Source organism: Procambarus clarkii, chromosome 74 (genome assembly GCF_040958095.1).
Source record: "Procambarus clarkii isolate CNS0578487 chromosome 74, FALCON_Pclarkii_2.0, whole genome shotgun sequence".
In the NCBI taxonomy this organism is placed as follows: Eukaryota; Metazoa; Arthropoda; class Malacostraca; order Decapoda; family Cambaridae; genus Procambarus; species Procambarus clarkii.
The window spans coordinates 15,014,303-15,035,514 of record NC_091223.1 but is presented as its reverse complement, the minus strand read 5'-3'; the positions used below and the strand labels follow the sequence as shown (position 1 = coordinate 15,035,514).

The 21,212-nt window shown below is 37.1% G+C and overlaps 1 protein-coding gene across 1 annotated transcript in view; it reads right to left on the bottom strand.

Annotated features, from left to right (window-relative positions):
• LOC123767354 (uncharacterized) overlaps nucleotides 1-21,212 on the bottom strand; it is a 126,182-nt gene that overhangs the window by 4,878 nt on the left and 100,092 nt on the right. The window contains 5 exon segments of the mRNA XM_045756985.2: nucleotides 1-70; nucleotides 2,326-2,367; nucleotides 6,364-8,867; nucleotides 8,869-10,233; nucleotides 10,235-10,947. Coding sequence (XP_045612941.2) covers nucleotides 1-70; nucleotides 2,326-2,367; nucleotides 6,364-8,867; nucleotides 8,869-10,233; nucleotides 10,235-10,947 — 4,694 coding nt within the window.

Below are 21,212 nucleotides of genomic sequence, written 5' to 3'. Positions count from 1 at the left end.
TGACGGAGAGATGAGGCGGGAAGCTGTCCGACTTGAGGGTGTGGTCGGATCCTCCTCCTCCATCAGTGTCCTATTGGCCAGTACATTGAAAGGTTAGAGATGTAGATACGAACATAATCACGTTTAGTATGGCATGTTTCATTTATTTCAGTGTAAGGATAAACAATGTATATTATTTTATTACTACAGTGTAGTCACAATGTGTCAATTTTACTTACAATTAGTCTTATATGAAGTTATATTAAATCTAATGGTCTTGATTGTTATTAAGTATCATATAATACGCTAACTACTATTGTTGTGTGCATATACAGGCTATATTTAGTACTAAACTACATACATTATTTACGTTGCACAAAGTTTAAACTACTACAGTATATGCATGCATTTTTGAGTCGGTTTATCATTTCAAGTTTTTCCTATATAAAGAAAGAATTGGACAAAACTAGTTACAAAGTAGAGAGCTTGATGGGTTAAGCTTTTTATTTTTTTTTTAAGCTTAGTAACATTTAATTACAAAGGCTAGTGATAAATGAGCAATATAGCACTGTATAACAATCGCAGCCAAACAGTTGCTCTGTGCAAGAGGTTTGTATGTCTTGAATTATATACAGATTATATGAATTATATATTATATGAATTATTATATACATCTAAAGGCCATAGTAAGACTTTCTAATAAATATTGCAATGCAGTACAATACTGTATATTCAAATGTTGCAGGAAATTACAACATTTTGTTATGATGAACTCAAGTTTTGCGTAATATTTGAAAGTTAATTGCACATTCGTATTAGCGTCATCCGAGAGTGTCATCACGAAGCCAAAGTGTTAACTTGGAAAAGTATACAAAAGTTCATAAAGGCTATATAATTCATTATATGCACCTTACACTCTTTTCCATTGATATACTGTATAAACTGGCATACTATCTCTAACTCATACCATCAAAATCAATCATGATCACATTAGAACCACTTTCATTACTTCTACCCATCAGCCTTGTGAAGTATTCTCTCCATCCTGTTTATCATTTCCTCTTCAATTAAAATTCTCATTTATCTCTCCACCAGTCTTCCTGGTGCACCACCACCACCACCTATCCAAAACAGCTACCTGTTTTTGCAATTTTGTTCAGTTTTCTTCCCATTTCTTCATTTGCTTTTGTTTTTCCTGCTTAACTACTGTAATGTTTTATCATACACACATGTTTCCTTGCCTCTTATTTTTGTTCAATTAGTATCCATAAACCCACTTCTTATCAACTGTTTTTTCCATTTTCTTATCCTACCAAGCAGTTCCTCATTATTTTACTGGTTTGTGCATTTTCAAATGCTTCCTTGCCATTCTTAAATATTTCTTGTATTCGTCCTATGTATAACTATGGTTCATTCATTCATAGTATCTAACTCACAGATAACTATCTGCATCTCTTTCATACTTTTTTTTTTTTGAGATATATACTCATCAACTATTTCTATATCTCAGCTTGCACAATATGATTCTTGCCTTTTTGGATCCTTGTGGGATCCAATCACCTCTTTCACCACCTAATCATATTTTAGCCAGCACCAACATGTGATCAGATAAACCATCAGATATTCCTCTCACTGCTTTTATATGACATCAATATCTTCTCTTGACAAACATGTATGGTATTACTCTTTTTCTGCAATTTCATAATTTATCCTGTACTCCTGTAAGTGGGGCACCATTCCTTCCCCTCTTTCATATCCCAGCTCTTTATCCTTATAGCTCTTGCATGTGCTACATAGTCGTACTGGCTTGGCACTCTATGGTAATTACATTGCCTCCTCCATGTGTGTCCTTATATTTAAAGTATGTATTAGTAATAGATAACTCTTTTTGTTGAGTAATTTTGTTAAGCTCTAGCCATCGCTATTTGTTTCTGGGACACCATTTCCACCCATTCTGTTATTTTCAGTAGGTAATTCTACTTTTCCATTCAAATCATTCAAATCACACTACTTCTATAACAACAAGGTATGCAAGTTTGTGGACCTTCATAAATCACGTCCTATTACAGAGCAGTGTTTTTTTATTCTTGTGTCAGTTATAGCTTATTATAGAGCAAGCTTTGTAAGTACAGTACACTAGACACTTAAAGTAATAAGTCAAGTTTTATAGACATGTCAGATGTGGTCAACCAGGACATCAATTTCAATACTGCACAACATTTTCTCAAATTTTAATATAGGTTGCTTTTATGTTGAAGCCATTAATAAGGTTAAAGCATTTAAGCAACACTGAAATATGGAACTGCCTTAGTTGTGACACCACGCAAAACACTGATAATTCCTCACTCGTGAATAATGAATCTTCCTTTCTCTCCACATCTGCCTGAGCTAAAGACAGTATAAATGTCAACTACTTTGAAGAATGGAAAACATCTAAGAGTATAATATTGTAGTAAAGTAGGCATGTTATAATTGACCAAGTGCACTCATTCAACACTGGAAATAAGAGTTATGAATAAATATCAAGGCTGTACCGCAGATTCAAACCCGTGTCCCTGAACCCCTCAGGCACATGCACTAGTGACTGGACCATGATAACATTAAGAGTATCTCATCTAGATGTACTACCTGACTTAGATGGAGTTTGGAAAATACTCGTAGCCAGTCTTGTGACTGGCTACGAGAGTTTTAAAGAGTAAAACATCTTTACTCAAAAGGTTTTGATGACTCCAAGCTCCTAGTGTCTGTATATGGTGTGTTGTTGTTTTTTGATTTAGCTACTTGGAACAAATTAAGTAGTACGGGCTATGGTGAGCCCGTAGTGGACTTACCTGGCACAGGAGCGGGACTGTAACTGATGGTATCTATTTGCCTTAATTTTATTTATTTGACTTACTGCTACATAGCTTGCACTGCCTTAAAGCATTTTGCATAATTACCTTGTGCAAATTTAATGATAAAATAAAGCTCGACTCAAATGAGCGTCCAGTAACTAACTATTTTTTGTACTAAATAATATTAGTTTTCTGAACAAAATTTGTCTACAGTATCTCTTTAGTTGCTATGTATATTTAAGAACAACTTGTATGCCAAGAACGACCAGCCGCACCATTAACGTGGAATCTGTAGCACAGTGCTTGGTACAGTTGGCTCTCAACCAACTGGACTCTTGAGTTTGATTCTCAGGCAGGGAGATGTTCTTGTGTGTTTCCTAACACCTGATGCCTATGTTTATCTAGCAGCAAATAGGTATGTATATGGGAATTGGGAGACTGTAGCCAGGGCATTGATCCTTAAGGTAGGGTGGCCTTTGTTAAAGCCTATGATTTGTGATGCTGTAGGAATCTGTTAACTAATAATGTTAGATCCATGCTGAATATGTTGGTTATGATCACTGCCCTTTCCGTAGGAAACTGTATTGCTGTTTAAATAGGCATATTGCAAAGACTAAAGGAAAATAATTGAATCGATGTTATCACACTTATCCCATTGTCAATAGGTAACCTCATGATGTTCGTTCACCAGTCCTGAGAACACCTGCTGGTCATTGGACCTGATACAAGGAATGTATGCCCCATACTCTCTAAATGATGCCTATGATCATACTTCATAGGATCATACCCAGATAGGAGGCCTGGTTGGGGACCGGGCCGTGGGGATATTGAGCCCCAAAATCATTGCAAGGTAACCATCTTCTATGTTCTCTGTACTTCTGCTGAAGATGAGAATGGGCTCCGAAACTTTGAATAACCGGTGCTGATAGTAGTGAGCCACCAATTTTAATTAAATAAGCAAGTTAGATTTAACTTCTTAACTAACCAAGCTAGAAAGTAAATCCTACTGCAATCTTCTCATAGTGATCTTGTTAAACGCAAAAACAATGAAGGAACATCACGTGTAAATGCACACACAGTTTAGAAACCTGAATCAGGACTTCTTTAATAAAGGAAGCTACACAACATCTGTTAAACAAATATTGCAATATGCAGCACTGACCTGGAATCCACACCTTGTGAAGCATGAAACTAAAATATAACATGTACAGAGATTTGCAACATGATTGGTGCCATAGCTAAGAGGGTTATCTATCTATTAGGATAGATTAATGGGACTAGCTCTCACAACCCTAGTAGATAGAAGAAACGGGGGGATATAATCACAACATGCAAGGTACAGGTACTGAGGGAAATTGACAAGTTGTACAAGGACTTCCACTTTAAATTGAGAAAGTAGGATAAGAAGACACATGATGAATATCCTCAGTTTCTTGGTAGTCTTTGAGACTTCTGCCATGAACTTGGGTCATAACTGCCACTTCTATGTTTAATAAGCTTTGTAAGGCTTAATTTCTTTTCCTGGATCTTACAATTATTTTTCCAAAAAATCATTTTGTGCTGTAACGACTTTTTCTTTCATCAGTAATGCAAAATTTTACTTTTGTTCATATCAATAATATAACTAAAAGTTGCATGGATTCACAGTACTGTGCAGTAGCTATTGGAGTACATGGAGTGAAAAATGCAGTGTTCAGTGTCTATGTGCATCAAGTGCCAAGCTGTGACACTTATGAATTGTGCACACCACTTATGCGCTCCAGCCACGTGACTGGCACATTCACTGTGAACTGGCCACCCATGCAGGAGCCACATAGGAATTTTACATGTACATTATGAATATTCGAGAGACAAATTGTGCTCATGAAGAGAGTCATGAATTAGCATTGCTATGGTAAATTATTAATTGGAATGTACTGGATATAATCTTGAAAGTTTGGTTGGAAACCCAAAAAATCTTGATTGGTCAACTAAAATCCTTAAATGCTATTATGTATTCATAAAAATACAGTATAACAATTCATGCAGTTAGTTATTGTTTTCACATCTTCATTATATGAATGAAGATATCTTTATACTGTGCATATGATAGTATACCTCCAATATACAAATAATACATTTTCTTGTACAAATGTGTTTAACAAGAATGATAATGCTGTTCTGTATATGTTTGTTGAACAAAGTTTTTTTGGATGTAATGTAATTATATAGGTAATCTTTGTTAATGTCAGCATGGCTTAGACAGTGAAGCATTTATGCTTGTTTTAAGAACATATATATGATCTTAGTTTGCAAAAAATGTGGCATGAGTATTGATCACTGAAATTCTCCCAATACATTTCTAGAGTGGTGACAGGAAATGATACAGGTTTAGTAATAATTTCAGTGAATAAAAAGGCAGTTGTTGTCATTGTGATGGAAGCATTGCAAATTTTAATAAGTAAATTGATCATAAGTGTATAATAACATTGTGTAAGAAAGCAATTAGACTGTAATACGGCTGCAATATAGCTGAAGACAGTAGTTAATGTGTTGTTTATGGAAGGATGAATAAAAAAGGTGATACTGTATAATATATAAGGCCTGGGAAGAGTCTGGCAAGAACAAGATAAGTGCATTTTTGTAGATTTAATATATTTTGTTATATATGTACGCAGTTTCTTTTATATATCGTTTCCTCACACAAATTGCCTTTCTCTGAGGTAACGTCGTGCAGACTCTGCCAAACACGCCAGGTGCCTTCACGTGTTAATAACGTTTGTAGGAATAACTGAAATGTTTGCCAAAGAATTAAAAATGTTTGTTTGATAACCATAAAGCTGAAAAAAATGTTTCTTTTGTTTGCTATAACAAACACATGCATCAGGGATTTTCTCATTGATACAGTCACGTGATTACTTTCTGTAATATAATGATTGTCGTTTTATCAGGTATGCAAAATGAAAATAAGATGTTAGAGCAATACTTTTTGGCATCTTATTTTGATTTTACTACTAAAATTATGGAAAATAGTCAATAAAAACAAAAGACTGCTATTTATGACAATAACATTGTGAAGATGGAAAATACAGTAGTGGTTCCATGAGTGACCAAAACCAATTGATCTGCTACCTGGAGGGAGATAATTTTTCAATTAGAAATATTGTCGGTTAATACAATACAGTATTGATGAAAAGGTGAAAATGACTGGTGAATACTATATAGCTTCCAAAGCATGCAAGGAGGTAATTTAAAATGCACAGCACACAAGTAGGTCACTACTTACCACTGATGTAATGGACGGAACCATCTTGCAGGATAACCACCATATACAGATCATCTGTGGGAGTATCTACTGCTCATAGGAAGACCCTAAAGGTCATTTGTAAGTCCACGCTGTTTCACTGTTACTTCTACTATTGATATTGATGACAACTACTGCAGATGGTAGTTGCACTACGGTACTGCTAGTAATGCTGCTACTGGTGATGAGAGTGTGGTGATATGCTGCTGGCAGGCCTGCTGAAGCTTCTGCCATGGCAATGTGACATGAAATCTTCAAGGCACCCACCTTGCAGCTGAGAAGCGGCGAGTGGGGTCTTGTAGCTGTCGCCGGTACTCACTACCAGGTCGAGCTCGAGCATCTGCTGGTGGCAGGTCCATTGTATTGGTACGTCGGTATACGGGTCTCGCAGTAATTCCAGGGTTTATGCCCGCTTGTGAAAACCCTGTTAGTGATTCTCCCAGATGGCCAGTGGTGTTGGTGCGACGATAAAGTCGCTTTTCACCTATGTCACCAGTGTTACCCCCTCCAGCTAAACCTCCTCGGTTCCAGCCAGATAATCCACTGGTGCCAGATATGCGTGTAAGATGAGTAAGGCGACGAGATAGTTCTTCTCGAGCAAGGTTGCGCGTGTCATCCCGGGTAGGAGTTGAGCAATTTGCAGGATCGGGGCTTCGGAGGCGACTTACTGAAGGTTCACGTGATTTGCTCATTCCCCTCTCTGTAATACCATCAGCAGTTGCTACAACAGCTGCTGCTTCTCCAGCTAGTGCACCTGCTGCTGCTGCAGCTGCTACAGCATCTTGCACTCGTTCTTCACCTAATTCATTAACATTTACTGGACTGGATGGGTGAACTTTAGGGTTACTAGGTGGAATGGGTTTCATGTGGACTGTAGATGAATAATCATTTGAGGGTATAGAAGACGCTCGATACATATAAGAACGATCTTCAGGTGGAATGGATTTTGTGCGATGACGTAATGAATAATCTTCCGGAGGCATTGAAGGTGCACGTTGGGGGTAAAAACGGTCCTCTGGGGGCAATGACGGTAATCGGCGGATACTTTGCATTTCATCTGGTTGAATGGATGTGAATCGTCTTATGCCAGGAAGATCATCAGGCTGCAGAGATGTGCCCCGTCGTCCACCTAACAGGAAGATACCTTCTTCTGGTGGTAGTGATTTTCGAGAATGTCGACGAGAACTTTCCCAGGAAGGAGGAGAGGTAACAGAAGTTCTTGGAGAAGTAACTGGCGAGGAATACCGCATTGGGGTGAGGGACTCTCGTACCGCACGCTCGGTATCTTCTTTCATGAGGCGAGCCTTTGCTGCTGCTAATTGTTGGTCCATATCCTCCTTTGTGTTTGCTCGACGCAATTTTGGTTTCTTCTTGTCCTGAAACTTTGAATAATAACTCTTACGTGTGATTCTATCCATGACACTTTCATCTTCACTTTCAATGTGTCCTCGCATATCCTCGGTTCCTGTTGTGGTAGATTCTGAATTTGTTAAAGTTTGACACCCATTTTCTAAATGACCAGTGTTCCCACTACCAGCCAGTCTTTTGATCTGAGCATACTTGACTCCCTCACTTTCATTACTGGGAATGTGATTAGTAACTGTTGTGTTGTCTTCTGCTTTCTGAGTCGGAGGCTTAGGGGTTTGGTGATTTTCTATATTTGAAGCAGCTAAATCAAGATTAGTAGGACGAGCACTTCTGCGACTTGCCAGAGCAGGCGACAATCCATAGGTAGTAATTGAACCAATAGATGAAACTGTAGGAATTACTCGAGAGCTCCCATCAGGTCTCACCCCAACCCCAGGTTCCTGAACACCCATATTTCCAATGCGTGAAGTAATATCACTTTCAAGCTGAGAAAGATGGTCACAGATACTCTTTGTAACAGATTCCAAAGTATAACCAGGTTGCAAATTATTTGCAAAATTATCTGGAACGACACTCTGTGCACGCTCTGTGAGAGGGGATCCTGTCCCTGTTTCACCTCCCTCCTCTACACGACTCAGGCACAGATTTTCTTGGCTCTTTGAAAATTTCTTGGGTTTCACACGAGGTGGTTTCTTAGGCTGTTCTTCAACATTTGCTGTAGGTATTGAGGGTTGAGACATTGTATTAAGAGATGTTTTAGATTCCTCTTTTGAATCTTTACGCCCTAAAAATTTGTTGAGTGCATCTGTTAGTTTCTTGGAGGGCTTTCTCTCTGGTCGGTCAGAATCATCTAAAGCCCCTTCTCCATCACAGACACTAGATTTAGATGCGCTCTTTTCAGTTTTATGCTTTAAAAACCTTGATGGTCTTTTCAGTCGGAATTTTTCTTCTTTTTCACTTGCATCATCGTCGTCATGTCGTTTATCTGCTGGCAACCGAGTGCTGTCAGAAACATTTGAACCAGACCGATTAAAACGTGATGCCAGTAATTTATACATTGATTTAGGTTTTTCTGGATCACAAGAGGAAGTCTTCTTAACTTTGGCTTTATACTTGTCATTGTCCTTTTCTTTACCTTGGTCTTTAGATTTTTCAGTTTCCATCTCCTTTTCTGCCTCATTTACTTTTTTCTTGCTTTTATTATTGTGGTTGCTCAAGTCAGTCTCCTTTTGTTTGTCGTGTATGACAGCTTCTTCAACCTTTCCATTTTCTTTCTCTTTTACGGTAATTACTGACGATCGATTTATGTTAGGTGTTATGGGAACAGGATTTGCAGCCTTTTCTACTGCTGATGATTTTGTATGCTCAAATTTCTTCTCAATAGATGTTTTTGCTTTTTCAAACTGGTGACTTTGCACGGTCAAGAGAAGTTGGAGGTGGAGATTTTAATCTTACAGGTGGAGGATCTTGGTTGGCTGTGTCTAGAGGTAATTCTCGGGATTTGGTACGTCGGTAAGCTTCAAAGGGTGATATACGCTTCAGTGTACCCGAATTAAGTTGATTAAATTTCTCCCCGGCAGCTTCAATAGCTGGCGTCAGTTCTCTTGACTTACTTTTCTGGTACGTTTTTGGGTGCAGTAAGTCAGGTGTAACTTTAGTGCTTGTACTGCCGGTGGTGTTTCCACTGTAGCTGCTGCGAGTACTAATGCTGCTTCGGCTCTTGCTTTTTACAGGAATACCACTGCTTGATCGACTAATTACAATACTACTGCTGTTTTGTGCATTATTTGTATGGCTGCTATTTGACTTAGATGTAGTGTTTGCCTTAGGGTTGATATTACTTGACGTCAAGTTATTATTTATTACACCTAATTCATTAGCAATATAATTTTCATCATTATTATTTTGATTATTTTTATTGTTGGAATAAACAATTTGATTTTCTATGTCATCATTAACTGTATTAACACACTTTATGTCATTACCCAATAACTTTGTACTAGGTGCCACTGCAGTAGTTCTTACATTTAGTGACTGGTGGGTGTCAAAGGGAGCACGAGCAGGTACATTTTTACTATCTGAACATTCAGGTTGTGTTAAATTGTTAGCAGCAGACTGACAAGGGTCTTCCGATTTACCGACGTGGTGTTCACATGCATCTGTATCACCCTTTTCCTGAGATCGTCTATAGGCCTCCAAAGCAGAATTATCAGCATTTTTAATAACTGCATTGCCAGATTTTAACCACTCTTCTTTAGAGGATAGAGCTCTTCGAATTCCACTACCAGCTGGGGCACCATCACTGTTCGAAGGGCTAATAGCTCCATCTCTACAGATATCCAAAATAGTGTTATAACCAACATGATCGCTGGGGGTTGGATGGATGGAAAATGCACGGTTCTTGCGGTCAGAGGCACTGGCGTCGGTGCTGAGCATCGGAATATTACTTGTGGATGTATTGTTTGGTTGCGTGGAATTTATTGCTGCAGCGACTATAGTAGTGCAGGTTGGCGATATATTATTATCCTTGCTTGTTAGTCTTGCATTATTTAAGACCACATTATTTGCTGAATTATCATCATTTATTATTCCCATGTTTTTACCAAGTTTCATCATTTGTTCATTATTTGTACATGGATTGTTGTTTAGGACTGAAGGTGTTCCCTGGTAGCCAGTAGTAGCCTCAGAGAGTGTTTGTGGTGAAGATGATTGAATTGGTGTGCAAGTGATGTGAAGTGCTGGATTAGAAGAGTACATTGGCTTACTAGGGCGAGTACATGTTTCTACTTGGGGAGTAAATATGTGTTAATGATGAATTTTTTGGTGTGCCAGAAAAATGGACTGGTGATGCATGAGTTGAAGAAAGTGTATTATACTGAGGATTAATGCCATTGAGTTGTTGCTCTGGTGGCTTGCACACCTCAGAGGTTTGGTCATCTCCAGCTTCAAGCTCTCTAACAAGCTGTTTCAGTTGTTCTTGTACACTTTGCTTGAGAGCTTCAGTTTCCTCGGATGACTGCTGACCCTGACCGCTAGGGGAGAGTTGTGATGTGCGTAGGTCTTTCTGCGCACTAATATGAGCAGCAGCACTTGGAGGTGCTGATCTTTGTAATTGCTGCTCATAGAGCCCACCATCCCTCCCAATACATTCCCCCGGCGGGCCACCCACAGTTGAGTGGGGGCGACGATGTGGACTCCGCAGTGTTCCATACATTGCTGCTATCCGATCTGCTGAGTCATGCATGCCTCTGCTTTGAGGTAGATTTCCACTGCTACTAGCAGGATATGGACGAGGAAGTGACATGCCACCTCCTGGGCACCCTCTGCTGCCTGTCATTCCCAGTTCTTCATCTGGAATGTTGTGTAGTTCTCTTGAAGGTGCACGGGAATACTGTGGCCGGCGACTAAGTGAGCGAGCTGAAGCTTCAGATGTATCGGACTCTCCTCCATCTTCAGCACCTGACCACCGAGATGCTCGCCATCCTGCAGGGACACACAAGTTAACTAGAAATGGCCCTTCAGAATCTCTGTTTGTGGCTGCCCTTGTATTTAATCACTTCTAATATGTCAAGTCTTCCTACTACTTAACTACACAACCAAACGTTATTTTATCAAGTTGTATTACCATCTCAGTAGTGAGATTTAGATGCATTACAATTTAGTTACAGTAATATGATTTAACTGGAAATCTATAGCTTACTGAAATATTGGTCTAATATATTTAATACTCTATTCCTTAGCCATAAGTAACAAAATATACTTTTACTGTGAACAGTCAAAATAATAAATATTCTACATTTATTAGAAAATAAATAACTAGAAATATTGACACTGAAATAAGTGTTGTTGCAATAAAAACTTGTACAATTTGTCACATTTTAACTTACTTACCTCAAATAGTCTGCTATATTCTGCAATGAAAATGTTCACTTCCAACACAATAAACTACCCATGAAACCCCCTTCACAAAGCACTTGTTCTTTACACATTCAACCCAAAATTTTAGACTAGCTTTTTTCAGTGGAAAATCTGTTCCTACACCTTATGATTACCATAATATACAGGCAACATTGACAGTTTTCTATGAGTTAAAACAATGTGATTAACAGATCATTGGGTTATTATTTAATTTGTTTTGCCAACTTGCATGGGACATTAATAATCTTTCAGTCGAGATCACAAAAGGGTTGTGACAGGGCAATGTCCTGTCTCAAAGTCAGTTAATTTTAACAGAAAGGGACAGATTTAATTATCTTTTTCCTATGTTCCATATTATTTTGTAGCCATATCAACTGTTGCACACTTCATGCCTTTGGATAGCTAGAATTTTATACAACTTTAAATTAACTTTATTTCTATATTATTGTCAGTGTGTTGTAATTCATTTTGAGTTGTGCATAAGTGTGTGTAGTGTGGTTGTGTCTAGTGCCTGTGTTTACTGCAGCATGTGGTGTGTGATTATATATGTGCTACCCCTCACCCCACTTATGTGCCTTTGTAGCGTTTAACCGATAGCCACTCATAGGATGGGTATGGGATGCATAATAAGTGAACTAAATAAAAGAACAAAACATTGAATTCACAAGACTGTGGTGTGTCTTTGACAAACAATATTGAGGTCTATAGAATTGAACCTGAAACCCTGGACATCCCCCCCTTCCCCCACCCAGGTACATGCACTATGGTTGTCAGTAGTACCTGTGTCTGGGGATTGCAGACGTGGATTCGATCCCATTGTACAACCTAAATATTTTCTCATAAACTCATCGCATTCTTGTGATTTTATTGTGCATGTGAAACATTTATATACAGTATATTCTTTTTCTACATTTTTGTTATTAACTTTTACAGTTTTGTACAGGCTAATGGTGTGCTGTTGCAATGTATTTTACACACTATTATTCATTTCATATTGAAAAATATATTTGTACTACTGTATTTAGCTACTGAAATGTTGTAATAGTTGGTTGAAGAGAGCATCATGTGCTTACAGTGATGTAGAGAAATGTCAAATAAAGAGCAGACTTTTTTTAAATGTGTTTTCTATAAGGGATTTGTCAGTTACAGAAAACAGAAGACAGCTGCAGATGATGGTGAGGTGAAGGTGAGCTGAGGTCATGAAGGTGAGGAATTATGTTGGAATTTATGTTTTTTTAATGCAGTACAAAGTATAGCGGTAGATGAATTGTAATTCTGATGGAATTCAGACATGTTTAAATGTATGATTTGGTGAAAATGTATATATTTTAGTAGTGCATACTTAAGTACAGTATTCTAATGTCCTTTGTTATAAATAGTAGTAGAGTTCTGTGCATAATAAAAGTTCATGTGAAGCCAGGTTTTCCCCCCAAAAAAATTGTAAACATTAATGATCACAAAACATTTGTAAACATTAAGATCACAGTTATTGATCTCTTACAAATGTTTAATCTTATGTGAGATTTACTTTTAGTTAATGTTTAGTATTTTTTGCACATAACCTGTCAAATTTTATTCTTCATTTTTATAAATGGCCTTTGGTATCTATTATGCACTCTTGTTGAGTATTGTGAAATTTAATTTGATTCCATGACAGTTTTAAATAACCTTTTAAAGTTTAAATATCAGTTTATTAGAGTAAAACGTTTTTGTTAGAATTAAGAATAAGGTTGAATTAACCTCTGCAATGCATCATTGTCAAGCAGCCCCCGTCTCACCATGTGTGGCATTGTTGACACAATTAAAAAATAAAATATGGTAACTTCAGACAAAAAACAGTAACAAATTACTGTAGTAACAAATTCTAGAACTGATTATAGTTTGGCCATATTAGGCAAACAAAATATGATATTTAAACACCTATTTACTCCCAGCACTGGCCAAAAAAGTATTTAAAAAGTTAAATTTTCCTTTTTAATTATGAAATTACTACACTGGAAATACATATAGATTATAGAAAAGTTTTATTCATACAAAACATATTCGTTGAGAGACCCAGTTATTATGAGAAATAATTAACACATAACTAATACCTGTATCATAAATATTGACTATTATAACTAATATCATAGATATTAGTTATGAGTATTGTGTTTGAAGAGATACCAGGGTGATTGGGAGTGTGTATAGGGTCCCTCCACAGTGGAAATGATAATGAACAAATCCGGAAATGATATTTTGTAACGTGAGCCGTGTCCCCAGAGACCTCTGGCAGTTGGAAGCGCAACATGTTATAACATCCCGGGATGTTATCTGCACATAGTTTTGACATACGTATCATGCATGGATGTTAACTGCAGCAAAAGGGTCCAGTTGCATGTGTGTGGCTGGTGCAATGGTAAGAAAAGTGATTATTAATTTGATAAGCTTATATCAATATACAGCCTTGTATATATTTTTTTAATTTATTAATATTTGCCCTTATGCTGTATGTTTTATACTGTCCAGTTCTACCATGTTGTTTTAATTGTGTATACAGTATTTAAGTTTTTTTAAGTTTGTGATTTAGATGATCAATTTATGCTTTGTAAATTTGTCTCTTATCTATGTTCTTATGTTTTTCGTTCCAATATTTTCAATCTTTATTATCATCCGTAACTTTTCATTAGTATATAAATATTAATTACTATACATTCTTGCAATCTTATCATTGCTGAATGTGATGGTATCTCTAGTAAGGTGTTGCATTACAATATTTATTAAAATCAATCATAAAAAATTATGGAACACCCATTTTTATTTTGTTTATACTTTTTTTACTTGTTTATACTTATTGAGGTCATCCTTTGCAACTGACTGACCTTATTCAGGATGCATATTAGGCAACAGTTGGCCAACTCCTAGGTTCTTATTTATTACTAGATGTGCAGGGGCATCGGGTACAAGGAAATGTGCACGGGCATCGGGCACAAGGAAATGTGCACGGGCATCGGGCACAAGGAAATGTGCACAAATCCCTTGTCCTCTTGAGAGAATTGAAACCGGAACTGTCAGGTATGAGCTAAACACTATGCTACACAGGGTATGCTGTAATGCATAATGTAAATACAAACACCTATAATAGTAGTGTATTCTAGTGTAAGAATTATATTTTTTCTTTGGACTGAAAATTTATTTGCCTTGTGAACCTACAGTGTCGATGCTCGTGATCAACCAGGCTGTGATTTATACGTCAGGCTGCGAGCAACTGCGTCCAGCAGCCTGGTTGACCAGTCCAGCAACAAGGAGGCCTGGTTGAGGGCCGGGCCGCAGGGACGCTAAGCCCCAAAATCATTGCAAGGTGACTGCAAGGTAACAGTGGCCAAGTGAGGTGTTCCTATATAAAAACAATTTGCATACACTCTCTAAACTTTTTATTTCTTGTATTTCAACATAAACTGCTTGTACTATTGGCAGACTAGTTGCCAAATTATATTTTTTGTATTAGTTCACACTTGTGGCTTCCTTGAGCAGCTATATGTCTACCCCTGGGTTTATGACCTCTAAGTTCTTTAACAATGGGCTGGCAGCCAGATGCCTTCGTGCCATACCTCGTCTTTTACGCAGTTATGTGGCGTTGAGAGTAACACATCCCCCGAGTCCTTCACCAAATATGGCTGGATCCAGTATCCAACATAAGGGTTTACAAGTAAGCTCCCTCTGTTCTTTTAATTACATAGTGTAGTGTTTTCCATTTTACGATCGCATGTTGTGTTGGGTGTTGCCCATGTTAAGTTCCATGGGGGGAAAGTTCAAGGAAGCTACTGAGAAATAGGCTCCTGTTTTTCCTGCAGATTTTCAAGGATTATCTGAGGCTTGAGATAATGATGTTGACTTAGTTGAAGCAGTGATGTAGTATTTGGGATAACTTTGAGTTTTGTTTTGTATTCATTTATATTGAACACTTCTCTTGAGATTTTATGATCCCTTTTTCACATGGTTTCTCTTGGTGTATGGAGTCTTTGATACACCCAGCTGCCTTGCTTAATAAAGTCTTTGTTCAACAAAAATATGGTTTTAACAGTGATAGGTTCCAGGTACTTAGGTATGGTCAAAATGATGAACTAAAATGAAATATGGGGTACAAGATACAATCAGACCTACTTATGTAAGGGAAAATAACATGTAAAAGATTTGGGAAGTATGATGTCTGACGAGCTGACATTTAGTGAAGGTAATGAAGCAAATGTAGCGTCAGGTAAAAAAATGATACAATGGATTATGAGAAAGTTGAAATCCAGAGATTCCACAGCGATGTGAATACTATTTAAATTACTGGTGCTGTCCTGCCTCGAGAGTTCTAAATACAGTAGAGGAAATACAAAGAACATATACAGTACCTATAGACACAATAAAGCACCCAAATTATTGTGACTATCTGAAAGCATTCAAAATGTACTCTGGAAATGAGATGAGAGAGGTATCAAATAATATATACATGAAAGATACTGGAAGGCCAGGTCAAAATTTTGCACAGTAGAAAAGATGCAAAGAAATGCAGAAGAGAACCAGTGAGGAGTAGAGGTGACAGGCACAATCAGAGAGACTGTCTGAACATCAGAAGTCCACAGCTGTTCAATACTCTCCCAGCAAGTATTTGAAATATTCCTGCACAAGGGTGAACTATTTAAAGAAGCAATTAGAAACATTCCTGCAAGAAATACCGGACCAACAGGATTGTAGTGGATATATGGGCCTATGGGCTGCTCCAAGCAACAGGCTGGTGGGCCAAGTTATCACAAGTTGAGCCAGGCTCGAGAAAAACCTCTAGGAACCCTCTCCAGGTATGCTCAAGGAAAGGGCAAGATTCTGATCCTTGCTGCCAGTACAGTACTCGTAAAAAGTATATGCCCCCCTTCTCCATGCTTAAGGCGGCACATACTTGTTGCAAGAATGATAGTCTGTGGATGAAAGATTGTAAACAGAAGTATGCACCAGGAACATGACGTCACGGTGTGTGCTACCTCCATGGGGCACACAGGTGGAATGCTTAGTTGCCCTCGGGCATTCATATTGAGCAGATGTGTTGCATGTCCTGCTTTGGCACATTGCCATATTTTATTTCAGTTACCAGTGGTATGACATTATGGCACCTACCAAAGAATTAAATAAAGAAACCACTGCTCAAATCATTATTTTCAAGGAAGCAGCCCACCAGAGTAAGGAAATAAGTTAATTGTTGGGTATAGCCAAGTAGACATAAGGAAGTATTGTAAATGCTTCCAAGGTGGAAACAGTGATGACACGGAAACATTGGTCTGGTAGTCCCAGGAAGACTTGTTCATGGTCCAGTGAATGTTCTAAAACATTTATTGGGGAGTACCCTTAATGTTACAGCAAGGGTAGACCTTGAAAGTCTTCCTGGAACGACCAGATCAATGTTTCCTTGATGGCGTGTCGTCACTGTTTCCACCTCGGAAGCACTTATAAAAAACTTTCTCATGTCGACTTTGCTCTACCCATCAATTAACTAATGCACACAAGGTGATATTTGTTAACCTACAGATAAGTTTGTTTGTATGTTCACAAATGCATTTTTGTTAATTACATATTGTAATAACTTTTGAAAGGCATTTGTTTTATATAATGCAGCTCACATTTTCTATTTTTATTTAGTTCAATTAAAACAACAATATTCTGTTGCTATAGACGGCATTTTCAAAATAATAATTGGGATTTTGCATAAATACTGCAGTCCGTATTTTCCTGCTGTCTTTGGTCTCTGGTGCTGTGAGGATATTTGGAGAAGTAGTTTGGTTGAACAACCAATAATCTTATTATTGTAGTTCATAAACAATACTGATTAAGTATTATTGAGTAAGCAACTTTGCTTTCACTTTGGTCTATTTAAAAAAATAAAATGATAAAATATCTTTGTTATTCAGCCCCAACATAAGAGTACTACTAATCAAGTCAATATATTTTAGATTTAAACAAATATCACATTTGCCATTCTAATTTACACAAGTCCTATTCTACCATATCTTATATATAATATGATACCATAAGCATTTATAGAATTAAGGCTTTAATTTAACTTTGGTAATAAATTCAGATTCTTTATCCTAACTGTAAACAAAAATTGTTACCGTGTTCTGTACATTTATATATACAGTAATCACGTTATCTACATGCATAAATTTGTTTCCCATTACCGTACTTTGCACTTCACCTATACCACCTCTACTGAAACACAAATATGCACAGTTCCCCATTCAAATATAAAATCATTAGCAGCAAGACAATTTTACTTGGTAAAGATTCATTGGTCAAGGAAAAGAACATGTTTTTATTTTCTACATATTTCACCTTTAGATGCAAATATTGACTCGTAAACTTGAATTCTAAATCAATTTACACAACTGAGCCTTTTAAGTTTATAAATGCTGAAGTTGGGTGATAATAAGGTGAAAAATATATGGCGGTAAGCAGTGACATATCTTCTAGGAATACAGAGGGAAGCCACTGAGAAACATTGTTGTACTTATAGGGATAAAAATAGAACCAATGGGCTTGTGGAGAAACAAACACATGCAGAGACTTGGCACTTTGTTGTTAATATGCAAACACAACACGTCTCACATCTAGCATAGTTGTGGCATCGTCTACCTATATCACTCATAAATTTCATAAGCATCACTCCTACCCATGCATAAAAATAATATCTATAATAAAAATGCACATAAAATATAATTAATGTAAAATACATTATAATTATAACAATATGATTGAGTAAAATATAAATAGTAATAACATTATTTAAAAAAAGGTAACAATTGGTGCTATTTGAAAACACGATTCATTTCTGCTTGAGCCTATATCACTGTAGAAGAGTATATATGTCATCACTAGCAATCTCCTAATAAAGAATGCCAATTTTCCTAACTACATCCATGAATGGCACAAAGCTTGGCACGAAAGTTACACAATGGACAGTGAGTGGTGCTCTAAGTGTTGCTCGAGTTTGACGTTCTCGGAGCACAAGGGACACCCGCCCACCACTCACTGTTTACAGTGCTTCACAAACTTCAAGATCTTCCCTACAAAATGAGACTGATACCCAAATTTTCTAAGAAATGTTTCGAGGGAAACAAATTTGTGTATAGTGAAGAATGCAAATTATTTTAGAAGTTAAACATAAACAAGTTCAATAACATCTTCCAGATATTACTGTATATATATGCATGCACACACACGTGTGCATGCATATATGAGCTATGTGTATAATATCTCACTATATAACAATTACACCAAAGGGGTTAACTGTCTAGTAAAATCTATAATCATAAGGCATGATGCACTAACAGACGTGCCTGCAGCGACACTTTTTTTTTCACATACACAAGAACTTACATTGCAGGATGCAGGTATGGCTAGGCGACAGTTGATTTACTGACTAACATTTGCAGAATCTATAGGTCATGAGAAATTATAATATTCAACTGGGACAAACAATTAAAATTACAAATTTTATACATGACAGCTAAAACATTAAAAATCTTAAAGAAATCAAGACTACTATAGTACTGAGTACTACAGTATTGAGAACTAAAAATGCATGAATGTGAAAATACTGCATTCAACAAATGTTCATATGTCCAACAATTATTTTATTTCCAGGTAATAGGCAAGTGTTTAGCAAATATTAAGGATGTAAGCAACGCACGCTACCAGGGTTGTGTCCACCATCAGAAACTGTAGATATCACTCAAATGTAGAGCTGATGCAGGTCACTAAACGTGGATAAATGTGAATTCCATCTTGATTGTGAAATCAGTCAAGTATAAACTTTCTGAAGTACTACTGAGTGCCATATTATCCCACTAGTATGACTTGAGAGGATGGATGTACGATGAGAGACTACAGCCAGCTGGACTACGACCATGCTATGGGGTGAGCTATGAAATGTCAGAGAGGAAGAAGGAGTCTGGAAGGAGGCGGGGAGGCGGTAGATGCAGGCTGTGTCGTAGCGTTCTCACTGCAACAAACACACCACAGCACTCACTACACACTCAGTTAAGGATAATACATTACTATTAGTATGACACAAAACAAGTACTTACGTGGTTTTCTCAGCATTGTAAAACAAGACATGGGATTGATAATAATTAAAGGTAAGTGACCATTCAGTTATTCTAAATCTTCATGAATGTAGCAGTGAAGTAAAGCATGCAATACTCGAATCCTCTGTAAATACCGAATCTAAAACTATTAATGTCTAATAATTTCCAATTTAAGTATTGTATCTTGCAAGAATTTTTTTTTTAATTTATACTGTAAAAGACATTATACTAAATATGAAAGGTCCCTTATTTTCCCAATATTTTTGTTTGTTTTACTTTAACCTCTGCATGAACGTAAGAAGGTTACTCTAAACCATTTAATGCAATCTTAACTTCTTAGTACAAAGTTCATAATCTATTTCTCTTATAGAATTAATATTTTTTGTAAATAAAGTTTTTGTTCAATGTTTCAAATCAATATATATATATGGAGAAATAATCATCTCCTTGTATTACAGTTAGGTAAAATGGTGACACGTCAGTCCAGAGACACTGGGTATTCCAATGTGACACTTTTGAATATGCAGTACATTAAACAAAATACATATGTATGTATGTACTGTATCACATAAGAACTCTCGAGTTCTTAGTGATTTTATATATGACAACAGCCGAGCCATTGATTATTAAGAACTCTAAATGACCCGGACAGGATCACCCCCCAAATGTACACAGTACTGTGACCACCACACCATTGATTGTCTAGATGATCAATGGTGCAGTGGTCACAGTACCGTGTACATTTCGGGGTGATCCTGGGGCCAGACTCATGAAGCAGTTACGCAAGTACTTACAAACGTGTACGTCTTTTCTCAATCTTTGATGGCTTTGTTTACATTTATTAAGCAGTTTACAAGCTTGAAAACTTCCCAATCAACTGTTGTTATTGTTATAAACAGCCTCCTGGTGCTTCGGAGCTCATCAACTGTTTAATAACTGTAAACAAAGCCGCCAAAGATTGAGAAAAGATGTACAGGTTCGTGAAGTGCTTGCATAACAGCATCGTGAATCTGGCCCCCAGCCGTTATAGGGTCAAATCCTGCCCGGGTCATTTAGAGTTCTTGGTGATATATACGTATGTATATACACACACCAGAAAAATTGTTCTGGCAAAAATGTTTTGCCAGAAACATTTTTCCGGCAAAAAATCAGTGGGTTTCAGATAAGCGGTCATAAAAATATAAATAATATATAGGTATATGCGGAAAATCCACAGAGAAAAATGAAATGAGGTGAACGTTTCGGCTTTGTTAAAGCCTTTGTCAACACCAGACTGACTGGTGATCTTCTTATCTTGAGTCAGTCTGGTGTTGACAAAGGCTTTAACAAAGCCGAAACGTTCACCTCATTTCATTTTTCTCTGTGGATTTTCCGCATAAAATGATCAGTGTTGTGTGATCGTCAATTGCATATAGGTATATATTTGTTATTTATTTTTATTTATCTGAAGCCCACTGATCCAAATATTTGGGTTCTCCAGCAAAGATAGTGGCCGGGTATTGAATGTGGCAAAATTTTGCCATATTTGAATAGCAATTTGGATAACCAAAGAGCATACAGGCATTGGGCCATACAGTACTGTATTAATCCCATGTAGGATTATGGGGTATGGGAGGAATCTGAAACCTGACTCTGGAATCCCAAGGACATGTCATCACTTCAACAACAGCTGAATTTATACTATATACAGTACTAGATGAATATTAAAATAATTAGTACAAGTTTAAA